At 44.5% G+C, this 27,311-nt stretch overlaps 1 protein-coding gene across 2 annotated transcripts in view; it reads right to left on the bottom strand.

Annotated features, from left to right (window-relative positions):
* LOC123366721 (sine oculis binding protein homolog) overlaps positions 1-27,311 on the bottom strand; it is a 144,057-nt gene that overhangs the window by 14,645 nt on the left and 102,101 nt on the right. For both annotated transcript variants that reach the window (XM_045010379.1, XM_045010378.1), the window contains one exon: positions 4,958-6,912. In XM_045010379.1, the coding sequence (XP_044866314.1) occupies positions 4,960-6,912 (1,953 nt within the window). In that variant the 3' untranslated portion in view covers positions 4,958-4,959. The remainder of the gene's footprint in view (positions 1-4,957; positions 6,913-27,311) is intronic.

Below are 27,311 nucleotides of genomic sequence, written 5' to 3'. Positions count from 1 at the left end.
TTATTTTTGGAAAAGCTTTCGCCTGTGTTAAATATAGAGGGCCAGTTTCTAAACCAATGTAAATCATCCTAGCTCCATTGAAACCAGTGGAGATGCATCAGTTAACCCCAGCTGTGAATCTGGCCTATAGTGCTGTGTCAACAAAGATAACTAGCAGGAACCATGTAAATATATAAAATATGTTTTTGTTTAGACATGTAGGGCCCAATCCTATCATGGTCAGTGCATTGAGGGGAGAACAGGATGCTGGTAGATCCACAGAAATGCTACAGTGAGGGCATCATAGAAAACTGTCAGACAGAAGAAAGGTTAATAGATATGTTCTCTGCCTCAGGAATCCCACCTCCCACAGCAGGATTTCTTGTGCTGGGCCAGTGGGGGGGGGGGGGGGCGGGGGAAGGAAAGAGATTTCACAGTGGGATACATATGATTTCAGCCCTGAAAAGAAGCATTCTACACCATGAGTGTCATTATGACCACAACATATGCACTAGCCAGCTGCAGGACTAAGCATATTACCTATTCAGCAGACTGTGAGTGCATGGGGACATGGTGCATGGGCCAGTGCAGTAGTTGGTCTGTTCTTAGCTCTTCCTGTAGAGCTACAAAGCTATTCTGCTTGCAGAGAGTAAGAAGCCCCCACCTCCTGCACCTGTGCGCACGCGCACACACACACACACACACACACACACACACACACACACACACGAAGGTAGGAGCTGGTTCTGAGTGTAGCCATGTGTGCCATTTAATTTTAGCCAAATGTTCTGTAGCATTTTAACTTGTTCACCTTAAAAAGAAACTAGTGTTAAAAATGATGCTGCCTGGATGTCCTATGTGCAGGCGGCCAACACTAACACTGCTAATTTTAGAAAGCTCACGCCAGTCAAATTGAAACAATTACACCCAGCAAGATATTCCTCTCACGAGCTGCATGCCTTTCTCGCACTGTTGAGCTGGCACTGAGGCTTTTTAGCTAGTTGCTTGAATTGCATCAAGCTAGACCAGCTTGACAGTCTACATCCTGATGGAGAGGCTAAACTTTAACATGGAGGATTATGTTGCTGATTAGCATTTCCAATAATCAAGTAATTGGTACATTATATAATCTAGAGTCTTGCCCAAAAAGGTCACACTTGCACTGATTCCTTTTTACAGCCATCCATGTTGCTATTCCTCAGAATCTGTCTGCCTGCCCAGAACTCTAGCATGGATGGATCTGGATCATTTCCATCAATAAATAGAATTTGATAGGAAACTAAATTCAGGAAAAGTTACATATTATGTCACATATGTTCAGATTTCCCAATTAGGGGAGCCAGAGGGAGAGAGAACTTTCAGGACTGTTTCGTCTAACAAGTTAATGAGATTCTGGGACCAGCATAATAATTAAACTGCCAGGGCCCAGGTTATCAAAAATAAGGGACCAAATCCTCCCCATGTTGCTTATTCCTACACGGGGACCGGGAAGCTGAGTGTGTTCATCTGTACGTGTGGCGTTTCCTCATCCCATTGCCAAGGGAGGGGGATTTTATCTCTACCCTCACCATGGAACAGGTAGGGGGGTTAGGCAAAAGAGCTTGTGGCTAGGGTCATCAGCACAGAGACCATGTGCCTCAGAATTGCCTTCTGTTCACACCCACAGACACCTATCAGAAAAAAGCTCAAGAAGTTGGTTGCAAATATATTCGGGGCCCTATCCTCCTTTTAAATCCAACAGGGCTATTCAAGTTAAACCATAGCCATGGAAGCAGCATCCTCCAGGCCTTTGGTAGCATGCCTTCTGGAGGAGCTGAACTGCCATGGCCTCCCACTGTCATCTGTTGCTGGGGAGTCGGGATTCATAGTGAGAAGGAAGAATTAAGCTAAAGGTGATGGTATCAACAGTAACATATTCAGTGATTGCCCATGGGGCATGGGGTTGGAGGCTGGGCAGCAATGTTTTGTATCTCCATGCTCAACCACTCTGTACCCACAGAAGATCACCCCTGTGGAATGTTCACAGAGGGGCTTCTTGACACTGGAGGCGGGGGAGGAGGGGGGATGGGACTGGGGAGCTGCCATAGACCTGACATCACCCCATGTGGGATTGCTGTCTTTTTATTTGCAGTGGCAAAGGAGAGTTAGCCCCATTATTGGGTTCTATGTGATGCGAAATATTCAAATAATCTCAAACCAGTATCAGGTTTGTGTGTTTTCCCACCCACTGGCATTTCACAGAGACCATGGCGTCATTTGGCGGGAGGTGACTATTCACATCATTTTCTTCTATAGGGTATTTTGGGGCTATGTTCTTTCGTTGGAAATACATAAAGATTCTGCCTTTGCATTTCTTTTGTGCAACTTTTTTTTTTAAGTCACAGGTGACCATTAACCATTTTCTGTGCTATTACACACAACTCTTAGAGGCACTGTAGACACCTGGGAACTGAAAACCTACCAGTAAAATAAGTGACAAAAACAATCCATACCCCGAGACAAAGAAATACCAAACTATATATACACATCTTTGTGAACAGGAAAATGATTACTCATTCTGTAATTGAACTGATAGTTTTCAATGCTAGACATGCTGATGCTTGATGAATTTAAGAAGTGGGGGAAACAACAACTGACTCATGAACCATTCTTTTTTTGTCTTTTGGGTGCTGTCTGTCTGAGCTCAGGTTGTCCAGTTTCTGTGTGGAATATTATATGCAAAGTTATGTCACATACAATAGTGTCAGCACCACAAACAGATAAACATCTGAATGAAGCCAGAGCTTTCTGAGCTTAGACTGCCTATTGTGGAAGGTGCCGCAGTCTGACTGATGTTAAACTAAAGTGAATTGAGCTCAGGTATAAACATGGTATAGATATTGTGGATTGAGGTAAATGGGATTAATGCAACAGGCATGGGTTAGTCTGATAATAATTAATAGAGAGATAGTCAAACAGCAGTGTTCCCTATAGATCAAAGCACTGTTCCGATATAAAGCACAGTTGTGTGTATGATTATACAGTTTGGCTTGAACAGGAGTGTTTGCAGCAAAGATCTTGATGCTTTAATAGCAAGGTAATATAATATGCATATTGCAAGGTCCATTTGTTTTCCCTGGCTGTGAGGGACTGGAAGATCTTAAATATGTTTTCAGCTTCTGGGTTATTATATATGTTAATTATTGGTCCAAGAAACTTACAGGTGTAGTATATTTAATAAGTGTATTTTTAAATGTCAGTGTGTGCCTTGAGCATAGGATAGGGGTTCAATTTCACTGAATGAGTGTGGACATTAAAATAAGTAAATAAGTACTCTGTGTGAGCAAAGGGAGAGCTCATTCTGTATTCAAAGGTGTAAGAGCAAGAACAGTAAATACAGTGGTCCTCGTATTAAAAGTTAGCATTTATCACATCACAGTGTCTGTGGTTGTGCACTTATTCTCTATTATTAGCATAGAGGAATATTGCAGTATCCCAGATACCACAACATGTTAATTGTTAATGGATACTGAGCTGTTAATGGCAACTTCAGTGAGTCACTATTGCACTACAATGGACAGCACAAAATATGATTTACTGGAGGTTATGGAATACTCTACAGATTGTAATAAAATTTGGCATGTCTCCAACCCATATCCGGCAAATCATCAGTATTTGATTTCTGAACGGGTTCTTGTAACACCCACCGCTCCTTTTTTTCTTAAAGAACCTCTCCAATCTCATGTATCTAAGGGAAATGCAATTACATTTGTGCACACACGGTTGAAGCAAGAATAGACATATATTAAAGTATTAATTTTATATAGGTACTGTTTTGTCACCAGGACTCAGTGACTTGAGGGTTGAAGGGAATGGGTTGCAGAACTTTTTTGCCTCTGGATCGCTGTTTCACCCCAAGGGGATGGAATTATTATTTATTATTTATATTGTAGTAGAGCCCTCTGGCCTCAGTCAGGGACCATAATAAAAAATATAAATTTGAAAAAAAAAAGTGCTAAAATGCTTTTAAAAGTGAGAGAGATGGACTGAGACAGGCGTCTGGGCTTAAGGGAACAGAGTTCCACATGGGGGAAGGGAGCAGAGATCCACGGGGGGGAGGGATAGCTCAGTGGTTTGAGCATTGGCCTGCTAAACCCAGGGTTGAGTTCAATCCTTGAGGGGGCCACTTAGAGATCTGGGGCAAAATCAGTACTTGGACCTGCTAGTGAAGACAGGGGACTGGACTCAATGCCCTTTCAGGGTCCCATCCAGCTCTATGAGAAAGGTATATCTCCATATATTTATTTTGTATCCTAAAGCCCACCAGGACATAAACATCACTGCCTATTAACCTGAGTCAAGATGGTAAGATCCCCAATGGGAGATGGTGTCTAAGCACACCCACTGGAGCAAATCTCAAGAAAGAACTCTGGACCATAGCCAGGGCCTACACTGCTTTTAACTCCAACAGTGCCAGCTTGAAGTCAGTGTATTACTCTGAATGCAGGTTGGAGTAATATGATTGTGGTTAACCAAAACAATGAGTAATCATGCACTGAACTAGCAGCAAGCAGTGGAGTTGCTGAGGGGGAATGACGATAATTAAACACTGTGGTCATGAGGACATGACTTGCCGGTACCCAGTTGGGTTAAATATTTAAAACCAGATTGACTGCTCAGACCTAGAAGTTGTGATAGGCAGAGATCCACTAGTTCAGACATACACAGCACAAGAACTTCACAGCCAGCACCATAACAGAATGTTCTGTGAGCACAAAGCTGATGACACTGCCGATGGGTGGAGGATTGACAGATACAAAGATGATACAAGACAAAGACAATATTAAAAACATAAATAATAATATTTTCTCTTTTTTTGTTAATAAATTGGAATCTCTATCTTTGTTTTACAAAAGCCATATCCATATGAGTTTGACTTATACCTGAAAACACTGATATTCATTCTATTCACACAGAAGGCAGTAGTGGTTACACAAACCTTTACTTATTCTGATTTCGAATTCGGAGACACCTCCTTTTCAATGGTGGCTCCAGATCCTCTGGCCCTGTGCTGAGTATTGGCGTTGAGATTATACACGGTGCTATAGCAGTCTTTTCTGCTGGTTTTGGCACAGGCTGGATCACACAACCTGTCTTGGGCAGCATCCGCAAAGCATACGCATGGTCCTCATCTGCAGGGTTGTTAAGGTTGGGGTCTTGCTTGTCTCCCACAGTGAGGGGCTCTTCCCCAATCTTCTTGCCAACCTCTCCTTCTAGGTGGCAGTTTGATGCACAGTTGTTCTCCTTAACAGATTCCAACTCACTCACTGCTGGCTCTTCTTGCGGTTGAGGCTTTTTCTGCTCTGGGGATTGTTCTGAGTTCTTAGAACCCTCTGTGCTCTTTGTGCCATTCACAATGACATTGCAAACTGCTGCACTAGTTTCTAGTCCTGAAGTGCCAGAGGCCAGTGAGACAGGACCACAGTGAGCTGGGTCGCTGCAAGGTAACATTTTTGTTTCAATTGGGCTGCAATTGTCCCTGCAGTTGCTGCAGTTCCTTTTATCTGAGCTACTAAAAGCCAAATTTACAACACTGTTAGGTTCACGTTCAACTTTAACTTGAGCATGTAAAGCCCTGTGGATAACATTGTGTAGCCTAGACCTGTGCCCTACAGTTAGGTCTATCACACCATCCTGTGGACCCTGTAGTACACTGGAAAAACTAAATTTACTGTTCATTGGACTACTAGGTCTGACAGTCAAATCAACAACTTCATTTCTACAATGCTCCTGAACCACTTGAGCTTGATTTAAGGACTGGCCCGAACAGCTAGGTGACGAGTCGGAGGATTTAGAAGGCCCTTGCTTTGAATCTCTAGGGGACGTAGAATTATTTGTTGGCTTTGCCCCGGCTGCATCACTGGAGGTACTTGGAATGAAGTTTTCACCATTGCTGGAGAAGCCATTGGGGGGCTTGGAATCATTGATGTGCGGGATGGGAATGGGAATAGGGATAGGTACAGGCAGAGGAACAATGACAGGATATGGCACTAAGAGGGTTGGGGGTGGCACAAGTGGGGCAAGAGATGGCAATCCAAAGTTCATCATCTGTGGCATAGGCATAGGACCATTTGGCATCATGCTGACAGGGGGAAAGGGAAGGCTAGTTAAAGGAGCTCCTGGAGGGGGAGGCGGTAGTAACCCTGGGGGATTGCCAGGCATGGTAGGTGTTGTTGGGGGATGAATATGAGGTGATAGCATTGGCCTGTGCATGGGGCTGGAGGTGGGACCCATATTTCTGGGACCACCTGGTGGCGGACCAATTCCAGGAATCATTGGATTGGACAAAGGGCTGTTAGGATTCGAGGCATGATGAGGCGGCCCGCGAATAAATGGTGGACGGATTTGCTGCATAATTTGCTGTTCCATGAATATGGGCAGAGGAACTGGCCCCCGGTTTGTCATCACCATAGGAGGACTTCGAGGTGGGACACCAATTGGAGGCACAATGCTAGCAGGTGGCTGAACAGAAACTGGAGGAATATTTGGATTCTCATTGATAGGAATAGGTTTGGGAACTGGCGTGGGGATTTTAGTGACAGAGCAGTTGGCAGTGTCAGACGGAGAGGCAGTGGTAGACGCTGATGGTCCAGGGCCTTGAATTTGGCCAGCTGCAGACACTGGGGATGGGGCCTTTCTCCGAGCATCTGCTAGCGGTATATTCCAAGAATCTGGAGTCAGCAGCTGTACCCCAGTGCCTTCTGCTTTATTTTCGATTGGAGGATGTAATGTGCTGCACAGTCCAGCTGGAAGATTGGCCTGTGTCTCTTTGTAGAAAATGTCCATTTTGTACTGATTGAGACATTTTGCACTGCAGAACTGAAGCCTTCGTTCCCCGTCCCCAAAATCCAGATACTCTTTTGTGTGTCTTATGTGCTTACACCAGTCACATACCTATAACACAGTAACAAAATCAAAACAGGTAAGAAAAGTGATCTTCTCTTTTTGATGTACTTTTAATAGTCATTTTTCAGTGCTTTCTAAATATCTGATTTATTTCTCTAACCGGGACAAATTAGAAACATCGTGTGAAAATTACATTTATTTTTTTTTACATCAGAATATAACTGAACTAAATGTCCCAAACTTTTATGGCCCTCCTATTCTTAAATTTGTCTTATACAGTACATTAAATATTATATATACATACTGTGGAGGAGATCCTCAGCTGCTGTAAATTGGCATAGCTTCACTGACTTCTTAGATATAGCTTCTATGACAACTTAAGCTGAAGATCTGCCTCTCTGTGTGTGTGTGTGTGTGTGTGTGTGTGTGTGTGTGTGTGTGTGTGTGTGTGCATGCGCACGCTCATGCACGCATATGTGGCTATGTACCTACATGGTACATAACCTACGTGTTCTTTGACATGTTGAGTTGCTACACAGTAAATACGATCAAGAAACAATTTGAAAAGGATCCCAGAAAGTTCCACAAAAATGACTGCAAACAACGTCTGCTAAGCTACAGCACCTTGTAACATTTTACATTATTAACTGTGTTAGATAATAAGTTGGAAAGGGAGACGTATTTTAAATGGTATCAAAAAGCAAAAGCACCATACATCATTTGCTATGCGTTCCAAATAGAAACTTGAAAATAGTCATGAAATCTGTATAAGGTTCAGATATTCCCAACTTGTGATGTTTCGACAAGCTGGAATTATTTTCTGAGCTGTTTGCCCACTCTTGTTCACTAGTCACTTTGTGTAAAACTTCTTGGCAGATGAAGTCTTATTTAGCAACTTTTCAAATACTATAGCAAAAAGTTGGTATTACAGGCTTTTTTTTTTCCATTTTATTCTTTTCTGCGCTATGACTGGTGTGATGAAGGCATCGCCAATTTTTTTTTTTTAAGTAAGGCTGCAGAACTAATTAAGCTGTGAAAGGCTTTCCCAATTGTAAACCACTAGACACCAAAGTTCAAAAAATAGTCACTCTAGGCTTCAGAATCCATTACTTCAGAGAAATTATTGTGATTTCATTAACACATTAATTTTGCAACACCAACAGCTCTCACAGATGGTGAAGACATGATCTACAATTCAAATATGACTCTTGTTTGCACAAATGCCGTTCCTTCATATGGCATTTTAAACAAGAATTAATATGAGTAATCTTGCCATAGCTATAAACAGATAAACAGATGTCAGATTTTTCAGTGCCTTACTTTTTGACAGAATTTTACATACACAAGCCCTCCCACCATTTTTTGTCATTTACTTGAGTTCTCAAAATATTCCATAAACAGATATTTTAGCTCTCTCTATAATCAGTACGTTGAGCCTCTGACCATGTCAGAATACAGTACTATATTGGGTGTATTCTTACTTTTCCAAACAGCTTTTTTAAGATGACTGTCTTTACATATATATATATATATATATATAAAGGAAAAGAATATCACTGTGAAATGGCAACTTTAAAAAGATAATTAATTTTAATAACTATTGGCCATATAAACAATTCAAAACAACATATGTCGGGCATTTGATTACTCATCTCATTTAACTCTCAGCTTTCTTTCAATATAAACAGTGGTGACATTTTAGAGTATTCATATATATATATATATATATATATATACACATACATACACACACATCTATATACTATAGTTTTTTTTAACTATGCAGCTATTTGGTTATCTCTTTTTGGTCACCATTTTTCTCTCTCTCTTTCTCTCATGCACTCTCTCGCTCTCTTTTTATTCACTCATGAGGTTTTCATCCTGACTCAAAGATTTTAAAAGTATTAAACTAAATGATCCTTTGACTACTAAGTCACCTCTGAAGTCTGGAAATCAATAGGCCAGATTGTCAGCCAGTATAAACCAGTGTCGCTCTATAGAAGTCAAAAGTGTTACACTGATTTATACCACCTGAGGATCTGGCCGTATTTTGCCCTCTTCACATTCCCACAGAGGATACCTGCAAAATGGGGCAATTTTCTGAAGCGGGAAGAAAGTTGAGCACAAACCACAATTTCCCCCTAGCTCCAGAAATCCCTTGTACTGAATGGGGAGCTGTGGTTACTGGGAAGGGGGTAGATAGCTGCCAAGAGAGAGCTGAGTGATGGACTCAACATAGGTCATTATCCCCATTTCCTCAGAGCAACTGAGATTCCTACAGTGTACTGATTCCTTTGCTGGGATGGGCGTTCCTCACCCCCAAACAGGAGTAGCTGCCATGGAAAAGCATATAAAAGCTAAGGGAACCATAGTGCCAAATGGGCAAATGGGGTCTGGGAAGTAGTGCCGAGTATTGGGGCCAAACCCTGTCCCCCAACAGGATGATCCAGTGAAACCCCACAAGCTGAACCTGAGGCTTCTCTGGCCCTTACAGTTTTTCAGGAAGGAGAGAGGATTTGGCTCTGAGTCTGCACTTCAATTAATAGGAGCTTTTCCTCAGTAACGCCTGCAAGATTTGGCCCAAGGTAATTTTTGATGTAGAGTTAGCCAAAATAGTATTCACATTCCATGTATAGAATTAGGTGTAAAGGAGTAAGGTGCCTCCTTAATCTCCCGGGCAGGCTACACTTCCCATGGGCTACAGCTCGGGGAAGGCACTACTCTCTCTCCTGCACAGATAGGTGAGGAGGACATTGATTCTGTCTCTACTCCCAACACACTTCTCAGCAGAGTTGGGCTAATGCAGAGGGATTGTAATCTGCTACTGATCTAGATCAGCAGTAGAATACTTCCTCCTCCACCCAATGGAGCAAGGGAGAAAACAGGACTCCACATCACAACTCCCTCTCTGATCTGCTCCTGGGATGGTGTAGCTATGTGCTGACCCTTATTCAGGGCACATTGTAAAGCAACAATCTACTCCTAAAGACTTCAAGACTGTAGGCAAAGAAATAATTGAGAAAAATAGGAAGGGGTAAAAAAAAAGCTTCTTTATCTTTCTACTGAAGAGCTCAGTGGCTTTAGCTAAACAGATTAAAAGAAAAAATACAGCAGAAAACTCCTGGCATCTTTCTAATAGTTTAATTTTATTGGTTATCAGTTGAAGAGTTCACTGAAATATGTCAGTGTTTTATTGTTGTATTGATTTGTTTGTCTCCAAAGGGTTCCTATGGCACCTGCAGTTAACAAATATTTTCTCTTCTCTGCTAAAATATTTAGAAATCCTGCTTAGAAATTTTCTACTGATTTCTCCTGTTTTCAATCATTCACTGAGGTATAAGAAATGCTCAAGCCAGTCTGCCTCACTCACACATTGATCACAGCCCGTTCAGTATATTTTATCATCAGATAAAATTAAAGGCACAAAAGTTAGGTGGGAATATTTCTGTTCCTGTGAACGTTCTAGATTGACCAATGTCTCATAATTATCTAACTGATTTTATGCAACATCCCAAAGTGTTTAGGTTAAGGTAACTGATACCTGCCTATCTGAAATACTTTGTGGGGAGGGGGAGAAGTGTGTGTGACCTCTTGGTAAAATTACATCCTAGAATATCATGCTAAAAATGGAGAAAAACAATCCTTCAAAGGGGGGGAAATTACTGGAGGAGAAAAATGTCACTTAAGAATTAATGTATCAAGTCTGTCTTACAGGATTGATCATTTAAGATGAGGTCAATGAATTTATGATACCAGTGGCTATATCACTCAGGGTAATAAAACAGAGCAATATCATTCATTTTACATCTAACTAATGACATGCTCAAAGTAATTGCAGATTTCTTCTAAGAGCCAATGCTGATTACTTAAGATGTGATAGCTAGGTGAAACATATATATCTTTCAGTTCAATAAAATAACATTTTCCTATCTGTGAAATATACAGCAAGTGTCATTTTAACAAAAAGGAACTTGCATTATGGATTGATCCTCTGTGATAATTTTTACAAGCTGCTTGAAATCTGTGTGCCCTCTTTTCATTTTCTTTTTTTATTGCATTATCTTTTCCCTTTATTGTACAGTCAAGTGAGGAACTAAATTGCTACAGAATGTTTTTTAACAGCTGTGTGTAAAATGCTGTAATCCTTATGCAGGCGAGTAGTCCCACAGTTCTCCTGGGATTGCTCATGTGATTTAATGCTGCAGGATCAAGTTCTTATGGCCTGATTCAATGCTCATGGAAGACAATGTAAAGACTCCCATTTACTTCAATGGGGTTTAGGCCAGGCCCTCAGTGCTAGCCTCTGCTTGCGATGAAATCAGTGGGAGTTCTGCCATTGATTTCAGTAGGGTCAGAAGCAGGGCCAGAATATTTTCTAAGTAGCCGCACAGTGTTCTACAGATATAAAATTCAGTTTATCAGGCTAACATAAGGGAATGCAAAGCAAAATGCTAAAATGATTATATATGTAACCTTTCCCAACAAACCTCTACAAACAACCATTTCCAGGTGCATTTTCTATTTGCAAATTTCTAATAAAAAGGGATGTGAGGCCATCAAATTAGTGCCTAATGAATAATGTGTGATAATGAAAATTATGGTGATGAACAGTCTGATCTTACAAGGCGCTCACTGCCTCTTGAGCGCCTTCATCTCCCTTTGAATATCCTTCCAGCATCAATCCCTAGATCAAGCTAGAACATTTCATATCTCAAATGCCATAAGACCTGAATGACAGAAAGATCAGAAATGAGATAAATGCATATCCCATTCGACTGTAACACAGCAACCCTCAGGAAGATTAAATTTACCTTACTGGGGCATGTCCAATTCTAAACAACAGAATGAACATTTCCTTTAGTACATTTAATGTATTTATATTTTAGTGGCAGGATGCCAATGTACTACTTATCAGCTCCAATGGCTTGATATCATTCAACCTTATCCTGTGAAATGTGTGGCATTCTACACCACTAGACCACTCGGAAGACACTGCATCAGCAGAAATACTACTCTCTCTTGGTATGGGAACACCAAAAAAAACAGAGCTGTGGGATCCTATAACTCTTTCCATCTTGTATTTCTCCAGAACAGAAAGAAAGCTATTCATGTTGGCAGTCAAGCCTTTATTTTGATAGAAACATCCAAAGTGGAGTCCAAAATTTGCCATGAGGTTACCCACACAAGCACAATGTACACATTCTGCTGCTCTTAAACGGATATGCTTATAGCCCTGGGCCCAGAATAATTAATACTTTAATCAACTGTCAAATGCAGGAGTGAAGTTCATCCATTAGTGTAGCCCACCACTAACCTCTGGGCAATAACCTAGTATCAGACACTATTACATTAAGAAACACATTTGCTAAAACCTCTCTGTCTGTGGAGATATTTGCATCAGCCTAAGAGAAATCACACATTAGTAACACTCAAACAACACAGCCACAATTAAAAAGAGTATCCAGGCGTTATCCCATGCTTCCACAGTATTTTGCATCAATGGCAGCTCCGTTGTAGAGTTTAGACAGAGAGAAGAAAGGGACCATAAGGGGAAAGATGATCTGCTTTTCTGCTTCTCCAAAACCAGATAATGGGTAACAAAACTTCCTTCCTTGTTCAGGGAAACACATATACTGATATCAGTGCGAGATTGTCTAAGTAAGGCCCTCAGGATTGTGCCTTTATCAAACATGGCAACAGCAAAAGGCTGCAGCCTGTCAAAGTATTTTGGAATAAAATCACACATTTAACTACATTTAAAGGTTGCCTTGTGCTCCCCCTGTATCTTTGTTGTATGCAGCTAGGGTGAATCCTGGCTCCACTGATGTGAACAGCAAACTATTGATGTCAGTGGAGCCAGGATTTCACTCAGATGGTAAGCCCTTTGGGGCACTGTATTTATGTTATATGTGTATAGTGCCTAGCACAATGAGGCCCCAATCCCCGACCAGGGCCCCTATAGCAGCGGTCCCCAACCTTTTTGGCACCAGGGACTGGTTTCGTAGAAAAAAAAATTTCCGCAGACCTGTGGGATGGTTTTGGGACAATTCAAGCGCATTACATTTATTTTTGTACTTTTATTTCTATTATTATTGTAATATATAATGAAATAATTATACAACTGACCATAATGCAGAATTAGTGGGAGCCCTGCCCCCTATCTGACTCCCACCCACTTCCTGCCCCCCCGACTGCCCGCCCCCCTCAGAATCCCCGACCCATCCTGCTCCTTGTCCCCTCACCATCCCCCTGAGACCCCCACCACCCTGGGATCCCACCCCTGCTCCCTGTCCCCTGACTGCCCCAACCCCTATCACCCCCTCGCTGAGTCCTGACAGACACCCCCCCCCCGGAACACCCACAATCCAACCCCCCCCATTCCCTGCCCCCTGACCGCCCCCCCAACCTCCGCCCCCTCTCTGTGCCCTGACTGTCCCCAGGACTCCCTGCCCCTTAGCCAACCCCGCTGGCCCCAGCCTCTTACCCCCAGCTCCCTCCTCACCCGGAGCCTCAGCGCCTCGCCCGACAGCTGCAGCGTGTCCCCGGCGGGGCCTGAGCTCCGTCCCGCTCAGAGCCGCGTGGTGAGGGGGCGGGGCTGGGAGCTCCCTGCCGAGCGGAGGCAGCTGAGCTCAGCCCGGAGCTCGCAGCCCCGCCCCCTCACCACGCAGCTCTGAGGGTGCGGGGCTCAAGGGCCCCGCCAGAGACACGCCGCTTGATGTGCTAGGGGTCGGTTCGCGGCCCGGTTCCTAACACGCCGCGGACCGGTAGCGGTCCACGGACCGGGGGTTGGGGACCCCTCTTCTAGAGGACTATTGCACTACAAATAATAAATAACAATAGTAACATTTAGAGCCCACTGCAGAAGGCTCTGTTGATCTCTATGATTCTGAAGCCACAGAATTGTTTACAGACTAGGCCAGTTGGGTGAGGTGCCTCTAGCACAGGGGCAGGCAAACTTTTTGGCCTGAGGGCCACATCAGGTTTCCAAAATTGTATGGAGGGCTGGTTAGGGGAGCCTGTGCCTCCCCAAACAGCCAGGTGTGGCCCGGCCCCCACCCCCTATCTGACCCCTCCTGCTTCTCGCCCACTGATGGCCCCCCTGGGACTCCTGACCCATCCACACCCCCGCTCCCTGTCCCCGACTGCCCCCAGATCCCCCACCCCTGACTGCCCCCTGCCACCCCATCTAACCCCTCCTCTCATTCCTGACTGCACCCTCCAGGACCCCTGCCCCATCCAACCACCCCTGCTCCCTGATTGCCCCCAGAACTCCCACCCCTGACTGCCCCCCCGCTGCCCCATCCAACCCCCCCTCCTTCCTGACTGCCCCCCTGGGACCCCTGCCCCCATTCAACCCCCCTGTTCCCCGCCCTCTGACTGACCCACCCCCTATCCACACCCCTGCAATCTGATGACCACCCCAAACTCCCCTGCCCTCTATCCAACCCCCCCCTGCTCCCTGCTCCCTTACCGTGCTGCCTGGAGCACCGGTGGCTGGTGGCACTACAGCCGTGCCGCAGAGCACCAGGACAGGCAGACGTGCCACCTGGCTGGAGCCAGCAACGCCACCACGCAGCACAGAGCACCGGGTCAGGCCCGGGCTGTGCAGCTGTGCTGCCGCCCAGAGCCTTGTGCCAGTGGTGCAGTGAGCTGAGGCTGCGGGAGAGGAGGAACAGCAGGGGAGGGGCCGGGGACTAGCCTCCCGGGCCAGGAGCTCAGGGGCTGGGCAGCAGGGTCCCACAGGCCAGATGTGGCCTGCGGGCCATAGTTTGCCCACCTCTGCTCTAGCATCTCCACCCAGCCACACAAATCCTGTGTTGGTGCCTGATGATTTCATTCTGGTCAGGCACCATGTTGTGCCCCTTGTCTGCCTTTTCCTTCCACTCACAGGAAGGTTCTAGCTGTTTCCTTTGAACATGCCCCACACTGCATAAGATTGCCTGAGCTATGAGAAGTAACTACCCAAGCAGCTGGGCTTCTGACAGGAGGAATGAATCCTGAATTCTACAGCCCAGTTTTCCCCCTCTCATTAAGTTATTAAATAATCATCCTGGAAGCCTAACTTGCCAACACTACTCCAGTTATATGTACCCTGCAGATTTTCTAAACCCCATTTGGCCCAGTACCTTGCCCTCTCATTCTCACCCATGGTTGCCTTTCCTTTAACCCAAATCAGGGCCCCAGCTTCTTCCCTCTCCCTCCCCACACAAAGCGACCCGCAACTCTCCCAGAACATACAAAGAGAGGAGGCAGGGGCCTCCCTCAGCCTTTCACAGTAGCCAGAAAGGCCACCACCCTCTCATGCACACCTTCCCAGCAACCAAAAGGGAGTCTGGTTGTATGTTTGTCAACAAGAACCCCAATTTTTGCATTCTGCCAATACTGGATTCTGCAGCAAACTAGAAAGTAGTAAAAGCAGCAAAGAATCCTGTGGCACCTTATAGACTAACAGACGTTTTGCAGCATGAGCTTTCGTGGGTGAATGCCCACTTCGTCGGATGCAAGAGTGGAAATTTCCAGGGGCAGGTAAATATAAGCAAGCAAGAAGCAAGCTAGAGATAACGAGGTTAGATCAATCAGGGAGGATGAGGCCCTGTTCTAGCAGTTGAGGTGTGAAAACCAAGGGAGGAGAAACTGGTTCTGTAGTTGGCAAGCCATTCACAGTCTTTGTTTAATCCTAAACTGATGGTGTCAAATTTGCAAATGAATTGAAGCTCAGCAGTTTCTCTTAGAAGTCTTGTCCTAAAGTTTTTTTGCTGGAGGATGGCCACCTTAAAATCTGCTATTGTGTGGCCAGGGAGGTTGAAGTGTTCTCCTACAGGTTTTTGTATATTGCCATTCCTAATATCTGATTTGTGTCCATTTATCCTTTTCCTTAGAGACTGTCCAGTTTGGCCGATGTACATAGCAGAAGGGCATCGCTGGCATATGATGGCATATATTACATTGGTGGATGTGCAGGTGAATGAACCGGTGATGGTGTGGCTGATCTGGTTAGGTCCTGTGATGGTGTTGCTGGTGTAGATATGTGGGCAGAGTTGGCATCGAGGTTTGTTGCATGGATTGGTTCCTGAGCTAGAGTTACTATGGTGCGGTGTGCAGTTACTGGTGAGAATATGCTTCAGGTTGGCAGGTTGTCTGTGGGCGAGGACTGGCCTGCCACCCAAGGCCTGTGAAAGTGTGGGATCATTGTCCAGGATGGGTTGTAGATCCCTGATGATGCGTTGGAGGGGCTTTAGCTGGGGACTGTATGTGATGGCCAGTGGAGTCCTGTTGGTTTCTTTCTTGGGTTTGTCTTGCAGTAGGAGGCTTCTGGGTACACGTCTGGCTCTGTTGATCTGTTTCCTTATTTCCTCGTGCGGGTACTGTAGTTTTGAGAATGCTTGGTGGAGATTTTCTAGGTGTTGGTCTCTGTCTGCGGGGTTAGAGCAGATACGGTTGTACCTCAGTGCTTGGCTGTAGACAATGGATCTTGTGGTGTGTCCGGGATGGAAGCTGGAGACATGAAGGTAGGCATAGCGGTCGGTAGGTTTTCGGTATAGGGTGGTGTTAATGTGACCATCACTTATTAGCACCGTGGTGTCTAGGAAGTGGACCTCCCGTGTAGATTGGTCCAGGCTGAGGTTGATGGAGAGGTGGAAGCTGTTGAAATCGTGGTGGAATTTTTCCAGAGTCTCCTTCCCATGGGTCCAGATGATGAAGATGTCATCAATGTAGCGTAGGTAGAGAAGGGGTGTGAGTGGACGGGAGCTGAGGAAGCGTTGTTCCAGGTCGGCCATAAAAATATTGGCATATTGTGGGGCCATGCGGGTGCCCATAGCGGTGCCACTGATCTGGAGATATATATTGTCATCAAATTTGAAATAGTTGTGTGTGAGGATAAAGGCACAGAGCTCAGCAACCAGTTGTGCTGTGGCATCATCAGGGATACTGTTCCTGACAGCTTGTATTCCATCAGTGTGTGGAATGTTTGTGTAGAGAGCCTCTACATCCATGGTGGCCAGGATGGTGTTTTCTGGAAGGTCAGGAAATCAGTAGTGTCACGGAGATAGCTGGGAGAGTTGATGGCGTAGGGTCTGAGCAGAGAGTCCACATATCGAGACAGTCCTTCAGTGAGAGTTCCAATGCCCGAGATGATGGGGCGTCCAGGATTTCCGGGTTTGTGGATCTTGGGTAGTAGATAGAATAACCCTGGTCGGGGCTCTAAGGGTATGTTGATTTGTTCTGGTGTTAGTGTAGGGAGTGTCCTGAGTAGATGGTGCAGTTTCTTAGTGTATTCCTCAGTGGGATCTGAGGGAAGTAGCCTGTAAAATTTGGTATTGGAGAGTTGTCTGACGGCCTCCTTCTGGTAGTCAGACCTGTTCATGATGACAACAGCACCTCCTTTATCAGCCTCTTTGATTATAATGTCAGGATGGTTTCTGAGGCTGTGGATGGCATTGCGTTCTGCACGACTTAGGTTGTGAGGCAAGCGATGTTGTTTTTCCACAATTTCTGCCTGAGCACGTCGGCGGAAGCAATCAATGTATAGGTCCAGGCTGTCATTTCGACCCTCAGGAGGAGTCCATGTGGAGTTCTTCTTCTTCTTGTGCTGTTGGTGGGAGGGTAACTGTGTATCAGTGCGCTGTTCAGTGTTGTCCTGAAAGTATTCTTTGAGTCGGAGACGGCGAAAGTAGGCTTCCAGATCGCCGCAGAACTGTATCATGTTGGTGGGGGTGGCAGGGCAGAAGGAGAGTCCCCGAGATAGGACAGACTGTTCTTCTGGGCTGAGTGTGTGGTTGGATAGATTGACGATATTGCTGGGTGGGTTAGGAGTACCACGGTTGTGGCCCCATGTGGCAGGTAGGAGTTTAGACAGCTTACAGTCCTTTTTGCTTTGTAGAGAGGTGAAGTGAGTAATGTAGATCTCCTGTCTTATTTTAGTGAAGTCCGTTTGTATGGAAGTTTGGTTATAGATGAGAGTCTCCAGGTTGGAGAGCTCTTTTTTGATGTTTTCCTGTTTGCTGTATAGGATGCTGATCAGGTGGTTCCTCAGTTTCTTTGATAGAGTATGGCATAATCTCTCACTGTGGTCTGTGTAGTATGTAGATAGCAGTGGATTTTTTACCTTTAGTCCATTAGGTATGATGTCCATCCGTTTGGATGTAGTAGGTGGCTTGAAATGCACAGAGAACTGTTCACATATAGAAGTGTCTAGTAAATATTCAAATGAGTCACAATCAGGACTGTTGCATATAACTCAATACACCTCCTTGTTTTTCAAATATTTTCTTGTGCACAGAATAGCAAGTATACTGCAGAACCAATTGTGCTGATAAATTGGGGAATCTTACCACAGAAGTTAGGTACACCATGCCAGAAAGTACAGAAGGCCCTGATCAGTGGCCCTCTGGGCTGTGTATGGTGCCTTCACAGCAGGCTCTTGAGGAGACAAACTAGCCTCTCTGATGGACAAAAAGCAGCCCTACTTGCTCAGGAGTTACGGAGCAATTGCAAAGAAAGTGCCATGCACAGCTCAAAAGGAGAAGCATGTGGGCTGTCTGTGGGGGGGAGCCTATTTTGCATGTGAGGGGTGTCTCAGCTGCTCACCATAATCAGCAGTGAAGGGTCTCCAACCTCCAACCAGAGAAGAGTGTTAGGAGGTCCCACTGTTGTTGCAGAGGTCGTCATCGAACAAAGTGAGGGCTCTCCTACTCCCCATCACCACTGGGTTTTGGAAGAGTAAAATGGCTAAAGCCTTTGCTATAATGGGCCCCTTTTTTTCTCCCTGGCTGAGTTCTGCTATGGAGCTGCCAGCCAAGATAATATCTCTTGGCCCTATAGCTCCTTTAAAATTCTTCCCCAGCTGACTGAGCCCAGGCCCATTTTGATGTATCAGGGAGACAATCACCAAAGTTATTCCCATGAGCCTGACTGCCATAGGAGGAAAGTCTAACAGGGAAGTAACTTCTTCTTGGTGAGTTATGGTACCACAGATAAGACATATGGTGCTGGAGGCTGCATGTGCCTGCACCCAGGCAGATCCACTTGCATGACCCAATCCTTAGATTATACACTCTTTGGGCCAGGGGCCGTCTCTTACTCCTGGAGGAATTCTGCGCCACTGTGCATGCACAGAATTCATGTCCCCCGCAGATTTCTTTGCTTCCCCACAGAAAAATAACTTTCTGATACGGAAGCAAAGGGAAGCTGAAAGAGCAGTCACACACCACTCCCTACCTGTGCAGGTACATCCTTTCAGGCACCCAAAGCAGCCGGCAGAGAGGTAAACTACCACAGGGCTGGAGATACCCCAGCCAGTGGCTCCTACCATGAACTGGGATCAGCTGCTAGTCCCAGCTGGGCTGGAGGCAGGAGAGGACGGGACTTCCTCTTCCCTTGCAAGGAGTGGCTGGGGCTGTGTCAGACCCACCCCCAGAAACCTCCCCCAGCTACAGGAAGCTCAGCATCCTCCCTTGCTTCCCGCCCCCATCGCTCCTCAGCTGCAAGGGGAGGGGTCACTGTACAGAGAGCTGCTCACCCATCCACCCAACCCCTGTGCTTCTGGACCTCCAGTACCCAGACACCCCTGCCAAGCCTCACCCCGTACACCCAGAACCCCCCTAGTCCTCCATGCCTGAACCCCACCCCACTGAACCTCAACCCCTGCATCTGGAGTCCCCATGCACCCAGACCCCCTGCCTCCAGACCCCCCACCCCTGCACCCAGACCACCTCGCACTGAGCTCCCTGCACTCAAACCCCCACCCTGATGCCCCACCCCCTGCACCACCTTGAGCCCTCCAAGTGCGACCTCCCCCCCATTTATAAATTGAAAACACTTTTTTATATATTTAACACTATTATAAATGCTGGAGGCAAAGCGGGGTTTGAGGTGGAGGCTGACAGCTCACGACCCCCAGTAATAACCTTGTGACCCCTTGAGGGGTCCTGACCTCCAGTTTGAGAACCCCTGGGTTAATTTAATTTTAGCATCCTGTGTCCATTCACATGCATGTCCTATTTTGAGCATTTCAGTTTTGACAACATAGGCTCATCCCAGATTCTGGAACAAGCTCAAATGCTCAGTTTGTGGACTATGTACATAAGCTATACTAAAGACAAACCCACAGTAACCGTCTTCAGTTTGTGAGGGACCCCATGGAGCCAGTCTCTAGGAAACAGATAAATGCATGGAGGTTAAGTCCATTAATGGCTATTAGCCAGGATGGGTAAGGAATGGTGTCCCTAGCCTCTGTTTGTCAGAGGGTGGAGATGGATGGCAGGAGAGAGATCACTTGATCATTGCCTGTTAGGTTCACTCCCTCTGGGGCACTTGGCATTGGCCACTGTCGGTAGACAGGATACTGGGCTGAATGGCCTTTGGTTTGACCCAGAATGGCTGTTCTTATGTTCTAACCTAAATGAACCAAAGTTATGGAGACAGATATGAGTCAAGGAAGCCAGCAGAGTATCAGAAACCTGGAAAAATCTCTGACTGGATGGGCTCAGGCGTTTGGTTACAAGCTGAGGTGGTTCAAAAGTTTTGGATTTTTTTTTAAGCAGAATTTTTTTATTGTTTCTTTAAACAATCAAACACAGCAAGCAGCAAATATTTGGCCACACACTTCTGAAACCCCAAACCATGTTCAGGTTTTGGCAGACTAATTTCAGCTTTTCAATTAAAAAAAAAACCAACAAATTTTGAAGGAAAGCAGACATTGTCCGTGATTTTTTTCTGCTTTTTAAAAACCCCTAGTTTTCGATCCAGAAAAAGTTTTGATGGAAAATATTTGTCCAACCCTTTTAATGAGCTTTAGTGCCTTTTAGCACTAGCTGATGCTGAGAACCAGTGATACCTTGTAAAGAAGTTTTCTCAAAACTGGGTTTGTGCTGAGATGCGGAAGGTTTATTTTTCCCAGGGGCGCCTGTGGGGGGGAGCAAGTGGGGCAATTTGCCCTGGGCCCCGCAGGGGCCCCCACGAGAATATAGTATTGCAATTTTTTTATGGAAGGGGCCCCCACAATTTCTTTGCCCCAGGCCCCCTGAATCCTCTGGGCGGCCCTGCACACATAAGCAGCTAGCACAACAGGAGCCCAATGCCCTAATCATGCTCTATCAGACAGTATCACAATGCAAATAATAATAACTCTGAATTTTGTGCTGGCACTTCAACCGTGACCCTAGGCACCTCACTAGAGGATTCAAGTTTAAAGCTGCATTTGTGGTAGGAAAGCCTTGAGTCAAATTGGAAAGATGCCGTTGAACTGTTCATAAACAAACATGCAGCAGTTTGACTGACAGAAAGATCACTCCAACACACTAGAATTTCCTTTCAGTGTTTCCTGATTCCGATGAAAAATGAGTATTAAGCAGTACAAACTAGGGCACTGAAATATTTGTCAGTTGCTGTTTGTATAGTTTGCCCCGTATTGCTGAGGGACTGGAGCTCGTGAAGGTGTCTGCACAGGTGAGCTGGGTTGGAGTGATGCAGAGGAGGGGAAGACGGGGTGAACATGCTCAGCCCAGAGACAATGGCAAATAAAATGGAGGGAATAATAAAAAAAAACAGGATTTTCCCATATAGCTGACCTGTAATTCATAGATTTCTGATTATTTTAATGATGTTTTATTCTTTCCAGTGAATTTAATTATACGAAAGGTGCTAGACTGACAACCCTGGAAATTTAGGTCTCCTAGTCATTGATAGGATCGATACAGCCTAGCCAGTGGCAGCTCAAGGCTTCCTTTCCATACCCTGCCGATGTATCTCAAACCTCAGCTAAAGGGAGCAACTCTAGGGGAGAGAGGGCCGTTCAGACTCTGTACTCCGTCAGCTTTTGGCTTCTCGGCTGAGGCTAACAAAGAAGGGTGGCAGGGGAAGAGAGAGAGAGAGAGAGTGTGTGTGTGTGTGTGTGCCTTCACTAGGAACCACACCAAGGCCACTAAGCTCGTGTGAACCGGCATAGCTCCAGTGGAGCTACGCTGATTTATGCCCACTGACAATCTAATCCATAATGTCTGTTTAATATAATGAAGTGGATACACATATTTGTGCATAGGTATATAACTAATGTTTTAAAAAGTATTTGCCTGCTGTAATGTTATTTCAGCTATTTGCCTACTGCTGTCTATTCAGTGACATGAATTACTTTTATTATAAGAATCTGAATGTGTGGCATATCTTCTCAATGTTGGTATGTAACCCAAGAACTCCCATTGTGTAACTAAGGCCCTGTGTACATTACAATTACTACCAATTCACAGAACCTGGTTTCAACACGAGTGTAATCAAGCCCTCTGACTCAGCTGTAATTAAAGTGAGATATGGCCTGAAGTCCTGTCAATACTATGAGTTGAACAATTCTGGCAACAGGCATATTCTAAAGCAGTCGTTCAGCACAGTTCTCCATATTTGATCACCATTTTCCAACATGGTGATTGCAAGGGAGATTGTAGCAGGGTTTCCCAGTCCAATGAGGCTAGGGATATTTTTTAAATAACCATTTCAGCTGAAATACTGCTATAAAAGGATCCTAAAGCAGGTTCTAGCACGCTTTAGGAATGTGGTTATAATACAGTTTGAAATCATATTAGGTGTGAATGCAAACATGTTATTACATTATTTGTAGCTTTGCATGAAACAGTTTACAAGATAGAGCATTGCAGTGGCCTGTAATTTAAAACTGTCCTGTGACAATTTTAAAGTCTAGATACTACATTATATACTACACATATATACATTTAAAGAGGAAGAATATGAGGATTGATTTTTTTTCTTTCTGCTCATTTTATACAACTCCCACATCCTGTTGGTGATGTGACTCTCCTCACTCTCTTCTCTTGAAATCTTCACCACAGTTTTCTGAGAGGGGAATACTGGGTCATTTAAATGTGAGATCCACTCTGTCTCCATTTTTCATTCTAATTAGGCAAAAGTCTATGCTACATGAAGCATAAGGAGAGAATAGAGCTATTTGGTAATTAATGGCTAATGATAAATTGATTTCATTTTTGAATGACTGCACTTGTCATTTGTGGTATTTAAAACATACTCTATTCAAAGCCCTTGTGTTTCTTTATGGGGGGGAGGAGAGGGGCTCTTTTAATGTTTCCAGTCAAAAGCAATGAATGTAAGCTATGCGAATACCCAGTGGAAATCTAGGTTGGTTCTTATTTCATCACAATGGCTGCATATCTGATTTTGTATATAAACAGCTGAGCTCTGTTTTTTCCAGCTCCAGTCTGAGGCTTTGAAACTGAAGTAAGAACTTTGGATCTGAAACCACCAGTGAAGCTCACAGTATTTGGAAAGCAAGACTTCAGGGAAAATGAATGTAGTGTGTAGTGGCATTCACCAAGAAGAAAGTACCAGAAATCTTCCTATCTAAAATATTATAGAATGCAATTAGTAATTTAAACCTTACTCTTTCATGTGAGGCTGATATACTTCTAGAAGAGAAAATATCCTAAAAATAATAAAATAATAACTTGCTGAAGATGTAAAGATAGCTGGGGGGAGGCTGAGGGCGGTTAAATACTGTCAACAGGACAACTTGGCAGGCAGAGTGACCAAGTGCTGGAATGATTTTGAACGTCTGTCTCCTGGACTGGAAGAGTCTAAGACAGTTGTACACATGCTGCTCTCAGGCTAGCTGGCATGCAATTTACATCACTCTTCTTTGCCCCTTAGATGCTAATCCTTGAAACTGCACTGTGGACCAAAATGCACATCACAGGATTCAGCCTGAGTAACTGGTCTCCGTGCTGGTTGGTTCCCCAGGATTTGGCGGAAGGAATCCTTCCTTTGGGCTGTGGATGAACAGAGGAGCCACTCCATAGCTTCTCCTGTAGTAGCCCCTATGTCTGTGCACTTCTTTCCCCAAGGAGATTTGGCCAATGGAACTTATTTCTTACTTGTGAATCCATGGCCCTGCCCTATCCCCTGAGGGGCAGGTTATAGGCAAATCCTGCAGAGCACAGTTCTACAGTACAGAGGAGTTCAGAGCCCCCGTACAATTTCCTGGCATCCTTGCAGGGACAGGGAAGAATTTCCCCCTCTGAGAAACAGAACTTCCAGCTTATCCATCCAGCCACTTACACACTCACTTTAAAACTTATTTTGGAAACACCCTAAAGAAATGATCATTCCACTGTCGGATTTGATGTGTTTGTAAGATGAGAGGCTAGAAAGAAATGGCATAAAGAGACTAGAGGGCGAGGGAGAGTCAGGGCTGCTAAAAAGGGGGTTCACTCTGATTAGCAGTTTTTGTGATTCAGACACTAGCCCACAAGGAACTCGATCAAGGGTAGATTTTTCAACAGCACCTAAATGACTTAGGAGCCTAAATTCTACTGAAAGTTAATGAGACTGAGGCTCCTCCATCATTCAGGCACTTCTGAAAATTTTACCCTCCAGCCTTCAACTTAATTCATGTGGGTCAACTACAGTTTTGCCATTGACTTCAACGAAACCGGGGTCAAGACCTTTCATTCTGTGTGTTATTAAAGTTTCCTTTATCAAAACATTCATACTCACCATCATGAAATTTAGCAGGGAAAAACTAAGGGACTAGAAACAACAGTTAAATTACATAGGTGTAGCTCTCTGTGTTTCTGAACTACTGTAACAGCTTCCTAAACCTGGTGATTTTCCTTTCTGATCTGTAAGCCATTCGCACCACAAGGAGACCATTGTTTCCTCTTGAAAACAGCATGAACTTTTGCCTCAAACTGCTGCTACTGCAGCCTTTCAAAATATCAAAAGTGAGGAACATTTTAAGCACCTTAAGAACATGACAAAAATTGTCAACTTTGAATACTCATGAAATAAAATGAAAGAAGGTCACAAAGAAACAGCTGGAAAAACATTTCTGGAGTCTATAAAGCACTCCTCCACCATGTGCAATGCCTTCAACTGCTCTGGTGCAGGAGTGGAAAGGCACACTAGGAAAAATCCCCAGAAGATAGTGGAAACTCGTTTCTTTATTCAAGATGAAGTTCACAGAGATGTCCATGCAAGGCCCTCTAACCACATATGTCTCTGCTGCTCTTCTATACAGGGCCAGCTCCAGGCACCAGCGCAGCAAGCAGGTGCCTGGGGCGGCCAACGGAGAGGGGCAGCATGTCCGGCTCTTCAGTGGCAATTCGGTGGCAGGTCCCTCAGTCCCTCCAGAAAGGTAAGACTTGCCGCCGAATTGCTGCCAAAGAAGCGGCGGCGGTAGAGTGCCGATCACAGCTTTTTTTTTTTTTTTTGGCTGCTTGGGGCAGCAAAAACACTGGAGCCGGCCTTGCTTCTATAGGAGTCAGCATGGGTGGATGGCTGTGCAAGGGTACTTCTTCATTCCCTGGGCACTGAAAACGTGGGGCTCCATATCAGCCCTGGTTTGGAGCAGCTGTTGGGGCCATCCACGGGGGAGGCAATTGATCTGCACTTATACGGCTCCAGCAGCCCCAAACTCCTACAGAAGAGGCATGAAGACTTAGCAGCTGCTATTCCAGATAATAGGATTGAATATCAACTGCAGAAGGTCTGTATTGCAGCCCTAGAGTTGACCACCGGGTTGAGGGAATGGATTCTATATTTGCTATTCCTTGCAGAATTCTCTGCACCAAGCCCTAGTAATCAGGAAGAGGAAGTGAATTTAACCCTAAGAGTAATTAGTGTTGAAAATGTATTCGATCATTTTGAGAGCTGGGAACATTGCTAAAAATGGGGAAATTGAAAGGTAAACGAGGAAGCAGCCAACTTACTAACTCCAAATTGTTTAATAGATGGCTGAGATCTCACCACAGGACAAACACTCAAGCCTAACAGTTTTGTACAGTCAAATTTTTAGATAATATTAGAAAGCTGATAAAAGATTTTTATTCTGTAATTAATTTACTCCTTTAGTCAGCACCTAAATAAACATGTTCTCCCTCCTTTCAGTATAAAACTTTACTCTGGTCCTACAGCAATATAACATTTTGAGATGGAAAAAACCCCATGTGGCTCATCTGTCTAGAATTTATACCTCGTAATATCTTTTTCTTCTATGTATTTTTCCTTAATATTTTCTTTTTTATTTCCAAGTGAATATAAAAATAACAATCCCTTCTCCAGTATGTTTCCAATATCCCATGAGATGGTTGACAGGAATATAAATGTAATAATGAGGTGGTTTGAGGGGCAGGTTAATGTTTTTTGCTCTCACATGATGCTTTTAGCCTTAGGCTTTGCTTCAGGCTAATACCACTTTGTCTGAGCCAAAATCACCAATGAACACCCATTAAATCAGTCAAACTTAAATGTACTATTTACTGAGTGTGGTGAATAACACTGTAATCTAAGTTTGAAATATTGTAGGTCTATAGAATAGTAAATGGAAATGTAAGTCGAGACCTTGATAAATCTTTGTGATTTATCAGTAATGAAGAATTCTGGGCCTAATTCTCCCATCACTTGCACCAGGTTTATACTGGTGTAATTCTCATTGACTTCAGGGTAATTACTTCTGATTTATCCCAGTGCAAGTGAGAGGCTTGTGGACAGCAGACTCTGGGTGCTATTAATGGTAATTCCATCTATCTATTTAAGTCGGGGATCTTCAAACCTTATTAGTAGTACTTAATATTTGTATCGCAGTAGTGCCTAGAGGCCAGGGCTAGGCGCGGTACAAACACACAACATTTTCATAGTGTGGACCGCAACTCAAGAGAGTCTCATAGTCTGCCTCACCTCCACACCAGCACAGACCACGTCCCCTCCTATTCCAAGCAGTTGCAGTTGTGGAAGATAAATACTGGGAAGTTATTTAATGTATTTTTAGTAAAGCTGGTTGAAAGTTGTTGACATTTTTCATGACCAAGCTTTGTTATTTTTCAACCTGCTAATAGAGTAGTTCAGCTCTTTCCAAAATTGGACCATCAAGAGTATATACATTTTGAGAACTATTGAACTAGGTTCTTACAATGGTGCCCATCTCCTGTTGCCTTAGAACCCGCTACAAAGCATAAATAGAAAGCCCACGCTCCAAGGCCCTCTTTAATTTTGAACAACAGGGACCTGATCCAAAGCCCATTAAAATCAATGGAAAGGCTTCCATTGGTTTGAACGGGTTTTGGATCAGGCCTCAGAATTGTGACAGTGCCTTGCATGATGGGGTGAAAAGTGGAAAATAATACGCTTGTGTCCATATGTGAGGCTGCATATGTGTATGAAAGGATGTAAAGCAGAAAAATGGCATTGACCAGCCCAGAGGAAGCATTATGGATCACTCCAGTTTCTCTTGCCTCTAGGCTCCAATCCAGACTGACTACCATCACAACCAGAGCTGTATGTATAGACTCATAGACTTTAAGAACCTTACCCACCCACCCCTATAATAGAGCCATAACCTCTGGATGAGTTACTGGAGTCCTCAAATCATGGTTTAAAGATGTCAAGTTACAGAGAATTCACCATTTACACTAATTTAAACCTGCAAG

This window comes from Mauremys mutica, chromosome 3, assembly GCF_020497125.1.
Source record: "Mauremys mutica isolate MM-2020 ecotype Southern chromosome 3, ASM2049712v1, whole genome shotgun sequence".
NCBI classification, from domain to species: Eukaryota; Metazoa; Chordata; order Testudines; family Geoemydidae; genus Mauremys; species Mauremys mutica.
Note: the sequence above shows the minus strand (reverse complement) of the source record. Positions and strands in the feature narration are given on the sequence as shown.